Raw genomic sequence first — 19,470 nt, 5'->3', positions numbered from 1 at the left:
CTAATTTGCTCCAGGGGTGCCGTACTACGATGGCTGACCGTGTAAAACAACACATTTCACTGCATCTATCTGGGACTGCCCATATTTGAAATGTGTAACAAAATCAAGTCAATCGGGGGGAATTGAGTTATTTGTGCCCGGAATCAAACCCACACTGACACGGTAGGCCTATATGTGCACGCTGAAGGCAGCTGTCCTAACCGCTAGACCACCCCAGGCCTTGATTGAACTAACCTTACGTTCGCTAGAAACCTTAAAATGTCCTCTGATGGCCCTCATCAGCTCAGCCAGGGAAACACAAACTGTAGCCTATTATTGGTTTTCACACCTTTCATTATGTGACAATGGATAGACTAAAACGGGTAGCCTAAAGAATATGGACAAATATGGCCCCACTGGTCCAAATGACTTGACTGCCCCCGCATGCAGAGAAAGAGAACTGTGGGTTTTCAATGAATGTATCTAAATCACAAGGCTCATTTGAATTTCCTAACGTGCAGCAACATATTCCGCGAATAATCAAATGAATGACTAATCAAATGAAGATCCGACATCTGTATGTTAAGTGCCTATTGGGTTGGAGCTTGTTTCTGGATGGGGCCAAAGTGTTGGAGTCTTGGTGGCATGTCTCTCCATACAGCTCTGCTTGAGTGTTTAAGGCCTGCGAGACTCTCACTGTCTGCATTACATTATTAACTAAATAAAGAAATACATGGGGAAACTAGGAGGATGTACAGTAGAGTAGTTAATAATGTATTTATGTATGTAGTCTCTCTAACACTAATCTGGAACATGAGGTGTTACGCTGGCTCTGAGCCCTAGATGGGCCTACATTCAAAAAGGGTCAGAATAGAGGTGCGGATGTTTTGTCATTATGATCTAAAAAAGGAAAAACTGATCCTAGATCAGCACCTCTATTCTGTTACTCTGCCTCTGAGCCATGCTGTCTGAGACGGCCTGCACTGGCAGGACCAAGAAGTATGGTAGAGTGGCTTTCATAGAAATAGAATGACTAGATAGTTTATATGTCTATGGTGGCACTAACTGCCAGCTGTAAACCTATGCAGATGTACACTGAGTATACCAAACATTAGGAACACCTTCATAATATTTTGTTGCTAATATCTACACTGATTGAAGTGGATTTAACAAGTGACATCAATAAGGGATCATAGCTTTCACCTGGATTCACCTGGTCAGTCTATGTCATGGAAAGAGCAGGTGTTCTAAATGTTTTGTATACTCAGTGTATGTCTATGTAATGATATTGTAGTAGGGTTGAGTGACACTAACTTAGCCAGCTGTACATCTGTATATGGAGATGTTTATGTATGTAATATTATGTGATAACTAACACTTGTATGTGTAGCAGGAAATAGGGTAGGGTGGCATTAAGCCAGTAAAAAGTAAATCTCTTTGTATTGATACTGTGATGCTCTGATTCTGTGACAATAACAGAGCTATGTAACAAGATAACACATCCTCAGTGATACAGTACACCACTTCTCCTCTGAAGCCTCTGGGTGTCTTCAGGCACACTGCTATAGGCCATAAGAAATCTAATGAATATCATTACCCTTTGCGATGCCATACATGCGGTTGAAATTGTAACCATTTGCATCGACATTAGGACAGATACCGTGTGACAGGAAAAAGAGCCTGTAGGTGGGCCTACCCTGTGCATTTTGTAATTTCCTGTGCCTGGGATGGGTAATGACAGGTTGTTGGTGTCCTGTGGAAATGTCTGTGGCTGCATCGGACTAGCCTATAGTAGGGAAGAGAGTATAGTTGTTAGTTTCAATGTACATCTGTCCCACCATTTTTCATTGCTAGCAATACCAACATCAGCGTTGATAGACTCTATTGCCAAAAAAAAATAGTAATGTTTCACAATAAATGGGCTGTTCTAATTAACATAAGACCCTATGTTCTGTTTAACCCTATTATTACTGTTACCCGGCTGGGGGTGCGTTCGCGGGCTCTGCGGGGGGGTTTCCAGGACCTCTCCTTGGTAACGGTGTTGACGTAGAAACATCGCCCCGTGGCGGGGGCCGAGTACTGCTCCCATAGGTCCAGCACCTGCAGGGCCACAACAGAAATAAGTGCATTACTTTTTTGTGTCATCTTCTATGATATCATGTATGCACGTTGTGTTTGCCTCCATTAGAATCAAATGGTGAAATAAACTAACAAAAATCACCTGTAGGGGTCGCTGACCGGGGGCAGGGCTGGGGGGTTCTGCTTGGCTCCACCTCTTTACCTGGTGTAGGGCAGAGGAGAGAGGAGAGAGAGAGAGAGAGAGAGAGAGAGAGAGAGAGAGAGAGAGAGAGAGAGAGAGAGAGAGAGAGAGAGAGAGAGAGAGAGAACCCGTCCACCTCAACATGAAAACGTGGCTTATAGAAAAGCTTAATTTACATGCAACAGTGAGGTCACCCATGTCTACTAACTCTAGTGAACTGGTACATAATGTAATGTAGGATATAGGAGGCCATCTGTTGCACTGAAATAGATTGAAAAGTAAGGAACATCATTTGGAAAATCATCTTTCCATGAAAGCTATGGTGATGATGAAGCTATACGATGCAGTTTTATCCCCATGTTACCTAACTATAGTCATTCTACTAATGACAGCTGGGGCTGAGTGACACTTGCAACCTATAGACTGTATAGATTACACCAGCTTTTCATAAACTAGGGGGATTTGAAAATGGGGTCGCGAAAACCGGGGTTACGTTGCAATAAACAGAGCGGTTTCAGTTTTCTTCCTACAAATGCGGCTCTATCTTTTGAATTGTTTAAGCTACAAGATATTATGACCCCATCACTGAAAGATAAGAACCTCAGGAACACTTATGTGTCTGTTTCCCACAAGCCATACAGGACTCAATAGAACAGAATGGACAAGACCAGGCACTAAAACAGACTGGGGGGAAAATAACATCTTCAACGATGATGTTCTTTTCTACACAGAAGATCATACAACATTATTGCCTGATGATCTTCTGAACTTCCCAATACCTTTCTGATGCATTTCAGTCACTTCAAACCATTCTTCCTCCAGATTGAAATACTGTCAAAAGAACTCTCAGACTGATTTGTAATCAGTAGCAGTGTGTGGGTAAAATCACTGAGGAAGCCAAGCCAAGCCAGTAAAAAATCCATATTACAACCTATGTTGTGATAATTGTGTTGTTTTCCCTATAACCCATTCGTTCATATGCCAGCGTGATATACAATAAGGCTGTGACAACAAAAAGACAACAGTCACACAGTGGTGGAATAAATTCAACTACACATACGTTTGTTTCATCACAAAACCGGACAGGCTCTGAGCCATAGAGATGTGTAGAGATCGCTATGTATCAGTCCTCAAATGGGGCTGCCCATGTTATACAGGCTTTTGGGCACTAGAGATCTCTATACATCTCGATGCTCTGAGAACACCTGCAACCAATTTCCCTTGTTAAATACCTGAGTTCCTTTGTCTTTTAGTTCAGTGCCATAATAAGTGGTCCTTCGAGCCGGATATGAGGTGGGATACAGGTGTTCCCATGGACAGGGACCTCAATTCCTCCACCCTTAATGGCGACCCTCAGCCTGACTCAGCCTTAGCTGGGCCTGGCACATGTGAGATGCAAGCAAGTGGAACCTTCACTGTCTCACAGCCAAGTGCAGCAAGCGCACATCCAGCAGGAGCTAGGCCTAAAGAGGAGCCTGTTTTGGTTGGAAAGAGCCTGAGGGGGAAACAGCCCCCAGCCCATTTGAGAGACAATGTGGTTTACCCCCACATAACCCGATCTCAGAAGAGATTATCCACACAACCACAGCAGCTACAAGTTTCAAGTGCTCCTGGATCGTCTGAAACTGCTGAGATTGGAAGGTTACCAGGGTGTGGTTCACATGTAGACTGGTTGCTGGGTAAACTGCCACCTGGATACCATGATAGGTATATTGAGAACTGCTTGACTCGTGGTATCATAGGACATGGAGTAGCCAAAACCTGTCCCTCCAGAACCTGTCTGACTGGTTGCAGGTGAAAGCAAGGGCCAAAAGACACTCCCAGACAACTTCTGCTCTCTACCAGGACAAGAGGGAGGTTAACCGGAAAAAAACACTGCGCCTGGGTACCACTAACATGTTCCTGACCAGTGAACGTTACCACAAACAAGACAGTTACAGCTCTCCTCGTGGCAAGCAGCAAAAATCTAACCAGAACAAACAAGTTTAAATTATATTGTCCTTACTGTGAAGGGGAAGAACACTTCCTAGGCTCATGTCCTGAGTTCAAGCAGTTCTCTAGGGAGAAGGTCAGGGATTGGATCTCAGTTCAAGGCCGCTGTTGGAGGTGTGGGTGAAAACACTCCCCAAAGGAATGCATCCTAAAAAAGCCATGCAACACACCTGCAAGGAGTTGCACCTCACAGTGCTACATGAGTACATATCGCAAGAGCACAGGAGCGTCCTTATGGTCAGCACCGACAAAGCCGAGATGGGGGTCCTTTACCTTGACGGCCCAAACCGCTCACCACGAGGGATGTTAAAAGTGGTCAGAGTCATCCTACATCACGGTGAGGAGGCGATGGAGACATATGCCATTCTTAATGACGGCTCTGAAAGTTCCATCATTCTCCCTGCTGCTGCCTACTGCCTTGGGTTAGAGGGTGAATCAGAGGTACTGAGCCTTCGAACTATGCATCAAGAAAGCCTGTATAACATGGGCACTGCCATTTGAGGACTGATACATAGCAATTTCTACACATCTCTATGTCTCAGAGGCGCCTGCAATTAAAGGGACAGTTAACAAAAAAAGTGAGAGAAATTCGAGCCTTTTCTACAGCCGCCCCCAAAAGCAGTCTCTGCTGGTTCTGCTCTTGCTCCACAAAGGCTCTCTCCCTCCAAGGTCCCTTCCTGTGGCATGCAAGCCAACTCCACCTTATCCTCCAGTGACAGGGGGGTAAGATCCTCAGTGTTCCGACAGATGGCAAACCATACCTCCTTCCTCCAATTGCCATTCAGGCATGCCACCCTCCTCCAGAACCACCACCCATGGTGCTCCAGTAACACTCCCCTTCATCATCCTCTTGCCTGACCAGACCCAGTCACTCCCAACTTGCTCCTCACAGGGCGGGGTGACAACTCTCTGCCCCAAGCCATCTATGCTGACAGTGGTCTTGCTGGTCGACGGCGCTGGTGCCATAGCAATCCTGGCTGACCACTTATGGGCCAACATCGACCCTACCCAGACCAGTGGCCCATCTGAGGTAGGGTCAAGATGAGATCTGCGTGAGATCAAGATCAACCCAGGCCGCTGGGAGAGCCTTTGTGGAGCAAAAGCAAAATCAGAAGAGCTTGCTTTGGGGGCGGCTGTAGAACAGGCTCTAATATTTCTCACACTTTTTTGTTAACTGTCCCCTTAATTGCACGAAACCTCAAGACTCTCTCCCTATCCTTGTCCTTTAACCGAGATACCTGCACCTGTATCAGCTCCTACCTCACCCAGTGCATTTAAAATAGGCAACCTGCCATAACACCTGCAATTAACAAGTGGACTTCTGTCTGGTGAAGTCCACAAAGCAAACATTGCATGTAACAAACCATTATATGACCTGCAACATCGACAGTTTACTAAACAACTACTGATGTAGAACTACAGAGTTACCACAAGTCAGCACAAAGACAACAGGAGCACTCCCTACGCTATTCCAGCACCATTTCAACTTCATCAAATCAACAAGGCTATATTTGCTTAGTTTAATACATTGAAACAAACTTAAAGATACAAAAAGAAATCCAACCAATGTTGCTAAGTGTCATGTGGCTGTACATTGTACTGATGTGGTGTATGTGCGTGTACGCGCAAGTAAGACATTTTGTTTGACTCACTCTACTTGAACGCCAATGCCATCCTCTCTTTCATGTTGGCAAAACGGTCTATGGCTCTGTCATACAGTACGCTTTTTAGTTTTTGTTGTCATAGGTTACCTAGCTAAAATGCTTATAATAATAATATGCCGTTTAGCAGACGCTTTTATCCAAAGTGGGGTGGTCCCGGGGATTGAACCCACTACCTTGGCGTTACAAGCGCCGTGCTCTACCAGCTGAGCTACAGAGGACCTTGCTAGTCTAACTTTCTCAAATGGGCAACAATGAACCAGCTGTCATAATCATTGGCCTGTACAGATAATTAAGTCCAAACCACAAGTCCAAATCCCCATCTCCATCCATGGCTTAGGAAAGGGCCGATTTACCAAGCTAGCTACTGCAAGACATCAACACAAGAAGACCAGAAATGAAAATGACGTTTTGCTTAGGATGTGATTTGATTGGTGTGAAGCCAAATCCAAACTGGCCTCCCTTGGGGCAACATGTCATACTCTTTTGGTCCAGACTGCATTAGATACATGGGCTACATATACTGAGACAGAGGGGTGCTGTTTCCTTCGCTTGGATGATTTCTCCGGTGAGATTCAGCCTATTGCAAATTGACGGAAAATTATGAAAACACAGAGAGACTAAATATAAATTATTTGATACATTATTTATTTTTTATTGGTCAAATATTTGGCTTCCCTTGGCATCCATGAATACACGCCACTGTTTGCAATAGACTGTCATTGCCCCAATTAAAAAGTAAACATTGGCCGTTGATTACATCACTGTTTTTTACATGGTGGGGTCACCATTTTTAGAAATATCAAAATAGGGTCACGGGCCAAAATTTTTTGGAAACCCCTGGAGCTGCTCTTCCTCCCGGGGAAGGACTGCCTGCTCCATGATCTCGCCATCATGGTTGACAACTCCATTGTGTCCTCCCAGAGTGCAAAGAACCTTGGCATGACCCTGGACAATACCCTGTCGTTCTCCGCTAACATCAAAGCGGTGACCCGATCCTGCAGGTTCATGCTCTACAACATTCGCAGAGTACGACCCTACCTTACACAGAAAGTGGCACAGGTCCTAATCCAGGCACTTGTCATCTCCCGTCTGGATTACTGGTACTCGCTGTTGGCTGGGCTCCCTGCCTGTGCCATTAAACCCCTTCAACTTATCCAGGAGGCTGCAGCCCGTCTGGTGTTCAACCTTCCCAAGTTCTCTCATGTCACCCCGCTCCTCCGCACACTCCACTGGCTTCCAGTTGAGGCTTGCATCTACTACAAGACCATGGTGCTTGCCTACGGAGCTGTGAGGGGAATGGCACCTCCTTACCTTCAGGCTCTGATCAGACCCTACACCCAAACGAGGGCACTACGTTCATCCACCTCTGACCTGCTAGCTCCCCTACCTCTATGGAAGCACAGTTCCCGCTCAGCCCAGTCAAAGCTATTCTCTGCTCTTGCACCCCAATGGTGGAACAAGCTCCCCCATGATGCCAGGACAGCGGAGTCACTGACCACCTTCCGGAGACACTTGAAACCCTACCTCTTTAAGGAATACCTGGAATAGTATAAAGTAATCCTTCTTCCCCCACCCCCCATAAAAAATTTAAAAAGGTGGTTGTCCCACTGGCTATCATAAGTTGAATGCACCAATTTGTAAGTTGCTCTGGATAAATGTAAATGTAAATTATACTGTGTAAGACACGCACGAGCACGGACACGCACAACTGCTGTGTCAGTAGTGTACTCCAGGGGGAGGCACTGAGGTCTAACTACATAACATTCTGAGCACTGTGGCCAAACTAGTTTTGTGATAAATAAACTAGTTTTGTAATAGCACGTAATACTGCATCTCTATAAATACTAAAAATATCAAGGGAGAGGCTGGATTCAGGTTCAAGTACAAAACAATGTCATTGTTCACTCAACTGTGCATGTTTAAATGCATGTTTGTGCAACAATCCTTTGTGTGTGTGTGTGTGTGTGTGTGTGTGTGTGTGTGTGTGTGTGTTTCCTGTATCTTAATCTGCCGTGCACCGGGGGTAAAGGAAATGCCTGTGGTTTCATGGCAATGATGTATGTCACTGCTGTTTCCCTTTCAATTGACAGGAAACACCTAAAGCTGACTCCAACCTAGGACTGTAGAGGGTGGGTATATTACTGGAATCGTTCTAAGTTTACCATTATACTACCAGTTTTTTGGGAACTTTCATTTTTGGGGGGAATTTTATGAGGACATCTAGTGGCCTTTTGGAGTGCTTCAGATTATCACAGGTGTCTTATCTCTGGCACTCTGTGTGGCCTTATCACATGTAAAATATATAAAATAATCTAATCAGATTTTTTTAAAGATACAAAGAATGACAAAGCAATAAAACATTTTCCTAAATATAAACCATCAACTTGAATACCATTGGTGTTTAATATGAGGGTTTTAGCATGAAATATCCTTAATATTTCTACACACTTTTATTTATTTTACTATGTCAATATGTCTTTGTGGTAAATGTTTTGACACCAAACTGGTGGTAATTGTGAAGAAAGTCAATAGTTGGAAGAGTTGCAGAGTTAATTGAAATAAGGCCATTGTTGATTAGATGCTTTATGAATTAATTATGATATTTTTTCTCGAACCAAATGGTCTATCCACTAGAAACTCATGGACACAGATGTAAAAAAAGGTATATTATATATAAATACATTTTTTAAAAGTTATTCAAGTATAAATTACCAAAGTTACCATAGAATGCCATAGATTACCTGTTAATTACCAAACATTACTGAAGATTCCGGTAACCCTGTAGGTTTATGCGTGTGGTGCATGTTCAATATGTGTGCCTGCATACGTGTGTGTGTTGTGTTAACTAAGGGCCAGCTTCTTCTGGGAGATGGCAGGACCTTTACTGTGGCTTCAATTAAGACAGCATTAACATGTGTGTGTTTTGAGGGAAAATAGGAGCTTGTGACATGGATGTTGCTCTAATCCTGCTTACTGAGTTTAGAGACAGGAGGGAGGTAGAGAGGAGAGAGAGAGAGAGAGAGAGAGAGAGAGAGAGAGAGAGAGAGAGAGAGAGAGAGAGAGAGAGAGAGAGAGAGAGAGAGGAAAAGCGTGAAGAAAAGCCCTCAGGAGAGAGAGTGGGGGAGAGAAGAGAGAGGGATGGAGAGAGGGAGGAAGGAGGCGCAGAGATGGAACAAGGGATAATAAGCAAGAGAGGAAAGAAAGAGAGATGGTCCATCCAGAGAGAAGAAAAATACAGGGCTAGATGTCAACTCTCATAAAATCCCAACAATCATGTTCACTCACGGAGTGGCTTTTTGAACACACTCCAAAAACCATCCCGTCTGGACTCTAACTTGGCAGTGGCTGATTCTTGTTTTCATATGAATGGATGTTGGCTCTAACTAAAAGCTAAATTGTTTCTTTGTTATCACAAACCAACATGTTTGTTTTACCACAACCATCATCAGTACCTGATGAGGGATCATCTCGGTCGGCACCCAGAACCTAATCTCACGTGTGCGCTACCCAGCTACTCAATGTAATGGCATAAACAGTCTATCACGAGAGATTAGGGATAGCTTTTATTATATAGCCTCATCATTAAGCCATACATGGCATGACACGAAAAGAAGAGTTGGCTACAGCACATAATAGTATGGAATGAGACTAGTTATAACTACACTTCACAAATGATGTACATGTGTATCTGAAGTAGCACAGCTCTAGTCTCTCTGTCCATGTGTTTTTCTGAAGTAGCATACAGTAGCTGTTGTCTAGTCCCTGTCCTGTCTGTGTGCCTTGGTGTGTTGGCCCAGGCTATCTGAAGTAGCATAGCTCAAGCCCCTATCCCTCTTGTCTGTGTGTGTCCTGTCCGTGTGTGTGTCTGTGTGTTTGTCTGTGTGTGTCCTGTCCGTGTGTGTCTGTGTGTGTCCTGTCCGTGTGTGTGTCTGTGTGTGTCCTGTCCATGTGTGTCTGTGTGTGTCCTGTCTGTATCTTGGCCCACTTGGCCCAGTCTTACCTGCAGATGGCTGTGTCTGCGGGCGGCCTCTGCCATCTCCCACTGGATGAGGGACTTGGCAGCACCACCGATGGGCGTGCTCCATCCACTGAGCCCCATCTTGAGCCCCATTTCCCCCACCTCGATCTCCTCATAAGGGTTCGGCAGGTTGCAGGAGCTCTTACCTAAAGGACCAAAGTGGGAAAAAGGTCTTCAGGCTGTATTGTGTATTATCCTTCATAATTTTTATGTAATGTACAGTGCATTCGGAATGTATTCAGACCCCTTGACTTTTTCCACATTTTGTTACGTTACAGCCTTATTCTAAAATTGATTAAATTAATGTTTTTCTTCATCAATCTACACACAATACCACCTTGATCATAGTCTGCTGCTGGAAAATGTGATGGGTGATTTGAAGGAGTCAGGCGCAGGAGGGTAAATCACAGAATACAGAGTTCATTCCGGAATACAGAGTTACGCTTGATAGCGTCAAACAGTCCAGTGCGCAAAACAGGCGCACTGGAACAAAACAGGCACACAGGGAAAATATACCCCGCCAATACAAAATACACGTAGCTCAACCGAGCTACTCTCCTCACATTAAACAATCACCCACAAGGACAAGGGGGCAGAGGGAACACTTATACACGTACTATGAACCAGGTGTGTGTAATAGACAAGACAAAACAAATGGAATGATGAGATGTGATGCGGCAGTGGCTAGAAGGCCGGTGACGACGAACGGCGAAGCCTGCCCGAACAAGGAGAGGAGGCAGCTTCGGAGAAAGTCGTGACAGAAAAACGTATGGCTTTACACCCCCTGCTATATTGTGGATAAAGAGTTACCTGTCTAACAGAACACAGAGGGTGTTCTTTAATGGAAGCCTCTCTAACATAATCCAGGTAGAATCAGGAATTCCTCAGGGCAGCTGTCTAGGCCCCTTACTTTTTTCAATCTTTATTAATGACATGCCACTGGCTTCGAGTAAAGTCAGTGTGACTATGTATGCGGATGACTCAACACTATACACGTCAGCTACTACAGCGACTGAAATTACTGCAACACTTAACAAAGAGCTGCAGTTATTTTCACACAATGGGTGGCAAGGAATAAGTTAGTCCTGAATATTGGGACAAATCATTCACTAAACCCTAAACCTCAACTAAATCTTGTAATAAATAATGTGGAAATTGAGCAAGTTGAGGTGACTAAACTGCTTGGAGTAACCCTGGATTATAAACTGTCATGGTCAAAACATATTGATACAACAGTAACTAAGATTGGGAGAAGTCTGTCCATAATAAAGCGCTACTCTACCTTCTTAACCTCTTAAGGATCAGACCCTTTTTTTAAATTTTCGCCTAAAATGACATACCCAAATCTAACTGCCTATAGCTCAGGACCTGAAGCAAGGATATGCATATTCTTCAAATCAAATCACATTTTATTTGTCACATGCGCCGAATACAACAGGTGTAGACATTACAGTGAAATGCTTACTTAAAAGCCCTTAACCAACAATGCAGTTTTAAGAAAGAATACCAAAAGAAATCACAAATAAATACAATATAAATTAATACGAAATAAAAATAACAAATAATTAAAGAGCAGCAGTAAAAATAACAATAGCGAGGCTATATACAGTGGGAGAAAAAAGAATTTAGTCAGCCACCAATTGTGCAAGTTCTCCCACTTAAAAAGATGAGAGAGGCCTGTAATTTTCATCATAGGTACATGTCAACTATGACAGACAAAATGAGAGAAAAAAAAATCCAGAAAATCACATTGTAGGATTTTAAATGAATTTATTTGCAAATTATGGTGGAAAATAAGTATTTGGTCAATAACAAAAGTTTCTCAATACTTTGTTATATACCCTTTGTTGGCAATGACACAGGTCAAACGTTTTCTGTAAGTCTTCACAAGGTTTTCACACACTGTTGCTGGTATTTTGGCCCATTCCTCCATGCAGATCTCCTCTAGAGCAGTGATGTTTTGGGGCTGTCGCTGGGCAACACAGACTTTCAACTCCCTCCAAAGATTTTCTATGGGGTTGAGATCTGGAGACTGGCTAGGCCACTCCAGGACCTTGAAATGCTTCTTACGAAGCCACTCCTTCGTTGCCCGGGCGGTGTGTTTGGAATCATTGTCATGCTGAAAGACCCAGCCACGTTTCATCTTCAATGCCCTTGCTGATGGAAGGAGGTTTTCACTCAAAATCTCACGATACATGGCCCCATTCATTCTTTCCTTTACACAGATCAGTCGTCCTGGTCCCTTTACAGAAAAACAGCCCCAAAGCATGATGTTTCCACCCCCATGCTTCACAGTAGGTATGGTGTTCTTTGGATGCAACTCAGCATTCTTTGTCCTCCAAACACGACAAGTTGAGTTTTTACCAAAAAGTTATATTTTGGTTTCGTCTGACCATATGACATTCTCCCAATCCTCTTCTGGATCATCCAAATGCACTCTAGCAAACTTCAGATGGGCCTGGACATGTACTGGCTTAAGCAGGGGGACACGTCTGGCACTGCAGGATTTGAGTCCCTGGCGGCGTAGTGTGTTACTGATGGTAGGCTTTGTTACTTTGGTCCCAGCTCTCTGCAGGTCATTCACTAGGTCCCCCCGTGTGGTTCTGGGATTTTTGCTCACCGTTCTTGTGATCATTTTGACCTAGTGAAGATCTTGCGTGGAGCCCCAGATCGAGGGAGATTATCAGTGGTCTTGTATGTCTTCCATTTCCTAATAATTGCTCCCACAGTTGATTTCTTCAAACCAAGCTGCTTACCTATTGCAGATTCAGTCTTCCCAGCCTGGTGCAGGTCTACAATTTTGTTTCTGGTGTCCTTTGACAGTTCTTTGGTCTTGGCCATAGTGGAGTTTGGAGTGTGAGTGTTTGAGGTTGTGGACAGGTGTCCTTTATACTGATAACAAGTTCAAACAGGTGCCATAAAATACAGGTAACGAGTGGAGGACAGAGGAGCCTCTTAAAGTAGAAGTTACAGGTCTGTGAGAGCCAGAAATCTTGCTTGTTTGTAGGTGACCAAATACTTATTTTCCACCATAATTTGCAAATAAATTCATTAAAAGTCCTACAATGTGATTTTCTGGATTTTTTTTTCTCTCATTTTGTCTGTCATAGTTGACTTGTACCTATGATGAAAATTACAGGCCTCTCTCATCTTTTTAAGTGGGAGAACTTGTACAATTGGTGGCTGACTAAATACTTTTTTCCCCACTGTACAGGTGGTACCGGTACCGAGTCAATGTGTGGGGGCACCGGTTAGTCGAGGTAATTGGGGTAATATGTACATGTAGGTAGAGTTATTAAAGTGACTATGCATAGATAATAAACAGAGAGTGGCAGCAGCGCAAAAAAGGGGTGGGGGGGGGGGGGGGGGGGGGGCAATGCAAATAGTCTGGGTAGCCATTTGATTAGATGTTCAGTAGTCTTATGGCTTGGGGGTAGAAGCTGTTTAGAAGCCTCTTGAACTTAGACTTGGTGCTCTGGTACCGCTTGACGTGCGGTAGCAGAGAGAACAGTCTATGACTAGGGTGGCTGGAGTCTTTGACAATTTTTAGGCCCTTCCTCTGATACTGCCTGGTATAGAGGTCCTGGATGGATAAAAGCTTTGCCCCAGTGATGTACTGGGGCGTATGCACTACCCTCTGTAGTGCCTTGCGGTCGGAGGCCGAGCAGTTGCCATACCAGGCGATGATGCAACCAGTCAGGATGCTTCCGATGGTGCAGCTGTAGAACCTTTTGAGGATCTGAGGACCCATGCAAAATCTTTTCAGTCTCCTTAGGTGGAATAGGTTTTGTTGCGCCCTCTTCATGACTGTCTTGGTGTGCTTGGACCATGTTAGTTTGTTGGTGATGTGGACACCAAGGAACTTGAAGCTCTCAACCTGCTCCACTACAGCTCCGTCGCTGAGAATGGGGGCGTGCTTGGTCCTCTTCCTTTTCCTGTAGTCCACAATCATCTCATTTGTCTTCATCATGTTGAGGGAGAGATTGTTATCTTGGCACCACACGGCCAGATCTCTGACCTCCTCCCTATAGCCTGTCTCATCGTTGTCGGTGATCAGGCCTACCACTGTTGTGTCGTCGGCAAACTTAATGATGGTGTTGGAGTCATGCCTGGCCATGCGGTCATGGGTGAACTGGGAGTACAGGAGGGGAATGAGCACGCACCACTGAGGGGCCCCCGTGTTGAGGATCAGAGTCGCAGATGTGTTGTTATCTACCCTTACCACCTGGGGGTGGCCCATCAGGAAGTCCAGGATCCAGTTGCAGAGGGAGGTCATAGACTGTTTTCTCTGCTACCGTATGGCAAGCGGTACCGGAGTGCCAAGTCTCGGTCCAAAAGGCTTCTAAACAGCTTCTACCCCTAAACCATAAGACTCCTGACAATCTAAACAAATGGCTACCTGGACTATTTGCATTGTTTTATTTTTTACTTACCACTTATTTTTCTTAAAACTGCATTGTTGGTTAAGGGCTTGTAAGCATTTTACTGTAATCGGTACATGTGACAAGTAAAATTTGATTTGAATTACACATGGATTTTGTGTTGTAGATATGTGGGAGTGGAGTAGGGGCCTGAGCGCACACACTTAGTGTGTTGTGAAATCTGCTATGAATGTATAGTAATGTTTTTAAAATTGACTTTTTTTGCCGGAACCCCGAAATGGGGATCCATAATAAATACAAAAATACCCCATAATGACAAAGCGAAAACAGGTTTTTAGACATTTTTGCTAATTTATAACAAATTATAACCAGAAATACCTTATTTAGAAACTTTGCTATGAGACGTCAAATTTAGCTCAGGTGCATCCTGTTTCCATTGATCATCCTTTAAATGTTTCTACAACTTCACTGGAGTCCATCGGTGGTAAATTCAATTGATTGGACATGATTTGGAAAGGCACACACCTGTTTATATAAGGTCCCACAGTTGACAGTGCATGTCAGAACAAAAACCAAGCCATGAGGTCGAAGGAATTGTCCGTAGAGCTCCGAGACAGTATTGTGTCGAGGCACAGGTCTGGGGAAGGGTACCAAAAAATATCTGCAGCATTGAAGGTCCCCAAGAACACAGTGGCCTCCATCATTCTTAAATGGAATACGTTTGGAACCACCAAGACTCTTCCTAGAGCTGGCCGCCCGGCCAAACTGAGCAATCAGGGAAGAAGGGCCTTGGTCAGGGAGGTGATCAAGAAACCGATGGACACTCTGACAGAGCTCCAGACTTCCTCTGTGGAGATGGGAGAACTTTCCAGAAGGACAACCATCTCTGCAGCACTCCACCAATCAGGCCTTTATGGTAGAGTGGCCAGACGGAAGCCACTCCTCAGTAAAAGGCACAAGACAGCCCACTTGGAGTTTGCCAAAAGGCACCTAAAGACTCTCTGGTCTGATGAAACCAATATTTAACTCTTTGGCCTGAATGCCAAGAGTCACGTCTGGAGGAAACCTGGCACCATCCCTACGGTGAAGCATGGTGGTAGCAGCATCATGCTGTGGGGATGATTTTTAGTGTCAGGGACTGGGTGTTTAGTCAGGATCGAGGGAAAGATGAACGGAGAGATCCTTGATGAAAACCTGCTCCAGAGCTCTCAAGACCTCAGACTGGGGCGAAGGTTCACCTTCCAACAGGACAATGACCCTAAGCACACAGCCAAGACAATGCAGGAGTGGCTTTGGGACAAGTCTCTGAATGTCCTTGAGTGGCCCAGCCAGAGCCCGGACTTGAACCTGATTGAACATCTCTGGAGAGACCTGAAAATAGCTGTGCAGCGGCACTCCCCATCCAACCTGACAGAGCTTGAGAGGATCTGCAGAGAAGAATGGGAGAAACTCCCCAAATACAGGTGTGCCAAGCTGGTAGCGTCATACCCAAGAAGACTTGAGGCTGTAATCGCTGCCAAAGGTGCTTTAACAAAGTACTGAGTAAAGGGTCTGAATAGTTAAGTAAATGTGATATTTCAATTTTGTATTTTGTAGAAATTTGCCACAATTTCTAAAAACCCGTTTTTGCTTTGTCATTATGGGGTGTAGATTGATGAGGGGAGAAAAAAACAATTTAATCAATTTTAGAATAAGTCTTTAACGTATGCACTGTATATACTGTTGTCTGCGGCTGGAGCAGCCTTCTATGTAGTTCAAAAAAGAAAAGGCGATAACATCACCTATCAAAGACCACAACAACAAGGGTCTTATTCCAATTCATTGTGCTCTTATTTATTAAAAAGCTAAAGCGTTTTGACCATGAAGTCAAAGCCAGCCTTCTGTGTACTTTTAATTATCAAGTAAAATCTTACTGCGGGGGATGGGGCCCGAGTGGCCCATGGGGGTCTGGGGGCCCCCAGGGACCATTAGTTTTCCGGTGGAGGAGGTAGTGGTGTTGGAGGGGAGCGCAGGGAGGGGCATGGTTGGGAAGTGGCCCCCTCCTCCCAGACCGGGGGTAGGGCTGTGACAGTTGACTCCCCTGAAGGCACTGTGAGAGTTGAGGTCCTCCATGGAACAACAGAAGGTTTTGGGCACTGTTGTGGAAGGAGAGGAGAAGGAGAAGAGAGAATGAAATAAGATCTATGTGAGTGTTTATTACATGTTTGTATTAGTAAATGGACCATGGAGATCAATTGACCATAGGACACACACACAACCACACCCCATCCCACCCCCTCCCCACACCCCCGTACCTGAGTACTGGTTGTTAGAACAGGGAGAGAGAGATGACCGGGTCAGGAGTCTCGTGTTGGCGTGGTTTGACATGTTGTTGTTGACATGTTGTCGTACTGACGACAGAGGAGTGATGGGCACCTCCACCACATACGTAGCCGGGACATACATGGGCTTGGCTTTACTGGCTGCCCCAATCCTCCGAACCTGGTAATACAAATATATACACGGAACAAAAATATAAACGCAACATGCCACAATTTCAAATATTTTACTGAGTTACAGATCATATAAGGAAATCAGTCAATTGAAATGAATTCATTAGGCCCTAATCTATGGATTTCATATGACTGGGAATACAGATATGCATCTATTGGTCACTGATACATTTTTTAAAAGTAGTGGCGTGGATCAGAAAACTATTCAGCATCTGGTGTGACCACCATTTGCCTCAAGCAGTGCAACACATCTCCTTAGCATAGAGTTGATCAGGCTGTTGATTGTGGCCTGTGGAATGTTGTCCCACTCCTTTTAATATGCCATTTAGCAGACGCTTTTATCCAAAGCGACTTACAGTCATGTGTGCATACATTTTTACCTATGGGTGGTCCTGGGGATCGAACCCACTACCCTGGCGTTACAAGCGCCATGCTCTACCAATTGAGCTACAGAGAAGGCTGGCTTTTCAATGGCTGTGCGAAGTTACTGGATATTTGCGGGAACTGGAACACGCTGTCGTACACGTCAATCCAGAGCATCCCAAATGTGCTCAATGGGTGACATGTCTGGTGAGTATGCAGGCCATGGAAGAACTGTTTCATTTTCAGCTTCCTAAAATTGTGTACAGATACTTGCGACATGGGGCCGTGCATTACCATGCTGAAATATGAGGTGATGGCGGCGGATGAATGGCACGACAATGGGCCTCTGGATCTCGTCATGATATCTCTGTGCATTCAAATTGTTATCGATAAAATGCAATTGTGTTCGTTGCGTAGCTTATGCCTGCCCATACCATAACCCCACCGACACCATGGGGCACTCTGTTCACAACGTTGACATCGGCAAACCGCTCGCCCACACGACACCATACACGTTGCCTGCCATCTGCCCGGTACAGTTGAAACCGGGATTCATCCTTGAAGAGCACAGTTCTCCAGCGTGCCAGTGGCCATCGAAGGTGAGCATTTGCCCATTAAAGTCAGTTACGACTCCGAACTGCAGTCAGGTCAAGACCCTGGTGAGGACAACGAGCACGCAGATGAGCTTCCCTGAGATGGTTTCTGACAGTTTGTGCAGAAACTCTTTGGTTGTGCAAACCCACAGTTTCATCAGCTGTCTGGATGGCTGGGCTCAGACGATCCCGCAGGTAAAGAAGCCGGATGTGGAGGTCCTGGGCTGGCTTGGTTACACGTGGTCTGTAGTAGTGAGGTCGGTTGGACGTACTGCCAAATTCTCTAAAACGACATTGGTCGCTTATGGTAGAGAAATGAAGATTCAATTCTATGGCAACAGCTCTGGTGGACATTCCTTCAGTAAGCATGCCAATTGCAAGCACATTCAAAACTTGAGACATCTGTGGCATTGTGTTGTGTGACAAAACTGTACATTTTAGAGTGGTCTTTTATTGTCCACAGCACAAGGTGCACCTGTGTAATGATCATGCTATTTAATCAGCTTCTTGATATGCCACACCTGTCAGGTGGATGGGCTATCTTGGCAAAGGAGAAATGCTCACTAACAGAGATGTAAACAAATTTGTGCCCAAAATTTGAGAGAAACAAGCTTTTTGTGCGTATGGAACATTTCTGGGATCTTTTATTTTAGCTCATGAAACATGGGACCAACACTTTACATGTTGTGTTTATATTTTTCTTCAGTATATATGCCATTTAGCAGATGCTCTTATCCAAAACTGGGCGAATCCTAACCACCATTACAGTCAAATTTCACGTAGCTTCCATTGACATCCATAGATGACTAAGTTTAAATTTGACTTAACTGGAAGTAAGGATTTTCTCAATACATTTTAGAATATGTGATCCCAGCAGGATTCCTAGCACCACGCTCGTACCAACCCAGCCACAAAGGACGTCCTTACCTGCCACCAGTCAGTGTTAGTCTTCCTGAGCAGAATAAACCGCTCTCCCTCTCGGATGCAGACCTGTCGTCCATCTGCCTCGCGGTACTGATAGTCATACTGAGCCTCCAACACCACCGTGCCACTGGGGACGCCACACACAGTAGGCACACTCACACTGCTAACACTGCTGCTCACACTGGCACGGCTCCCCCTGCTGGACACACTGCTCACACTGGTAATACTCCCTCTGGTGGAGGCTGAGGGCTTGGCGGGTGAGGCTACTGGTGAACGGCGCCAGCTGCCTGACAGCATGGTGGATGGATGCTCCTGGCTGGTTGGACTGGGGCTCAGTGGGGGGTGTTGGGGACAAGGGGACGGGTGGCGAGGGTGGGGTCACAGGTGACGCTGACACAAGGTACCGGCGGCGACTGGTGCCAGGCCAGCGCCATTCTCTGAAACACAAACGGAACAGAACTGGGTTACTGTAAATATGGACACAATATGGCAAGCATCACATATCCACACCATTCGATATCATAATCTCATACCCCTATATTAAGCTTAGATCTCAAGACATTTACATTTTAGTCATTTAGCTCTTTCCCAGAGCGACTTACATGAGCAATTAGGGTTAAGTGCGTTGCTCAAAGGCATATCGACAGATTTTTCACCTAGTCTGCTCGGGGATTCAAACCAGCGATCATTCGGTTACTGGCCCAACCCTCTTAACTGCTAGGCTACTTGCCGCCCCAATATAAGGTCTTAATACCATACAAAGCTATGGACTATCCGGCAAAGAAACATCAGAGATAATCGCA

General features: G+C 44.9%; 1 protein-coding gene across 1 annotated transcript in view; it reads right to left on the bottom strand.

Moving 5' to 3' along the window:
* The window catches only part of LOC311121723 (rho GTPase-activating protein 9-like), a gene marked incomplete at both ends in the record, with an annotated part of 33,971 nt that extends 15,007 nt beyond the window's left edge, over window positions 1-18,964 (bottom strand). The window contains 7 exons of the mRNA XM_084196180.1: window positions 1,676-1,765; window positions 1,957-2,079; window positions 2,201-2,260; window positions 9,896-10,059; window positions 16,209-16,430; window positions 16,569-16,776; window positions 18,671-18,964. Of these exons, the coding sequence (XP_084052306.1) occupies window positions 1,676-1,765; window positions 1,957-2,079; window positions 2,201-2,260; window positions 9,896-10,059; window positions 16,209-16,430; window positions 16,569-16,776; window positions 18,671-18,964 (1,161 nt within the window). The remainder of the gene's footprint in view (window positions 1-1,675; window positions 1,766-1,956; window positions 2,080-2,200; window positions 2,261-9,895; window positions 10,060-16,208; window positions 16,431-16,568; window positions 16,777-18,670) is intronic.
* Between the last annotated feature and the right edge of the window lie 506 nt (window positions 18,965-19,470).

The sequence above is a fragment of the Coregonus lavaretus genome (assembly GCF_964263955.1).
Source record: "Coregonus lavaretus genome assembly, contig: HAP1_SCAFFOLD_6148, whole genome shotgun sequence".
NCBI lineage: Eukaryota > Metazoa > Chordata > Actinopteri > Salmoniformes > Salmonidae > Coregonus > Coregonus lavaretus.
Note: the sequence above shows the minus strand (reverse complement) of the source record. Positions and strands in the feature narration are given on the sequence as shown.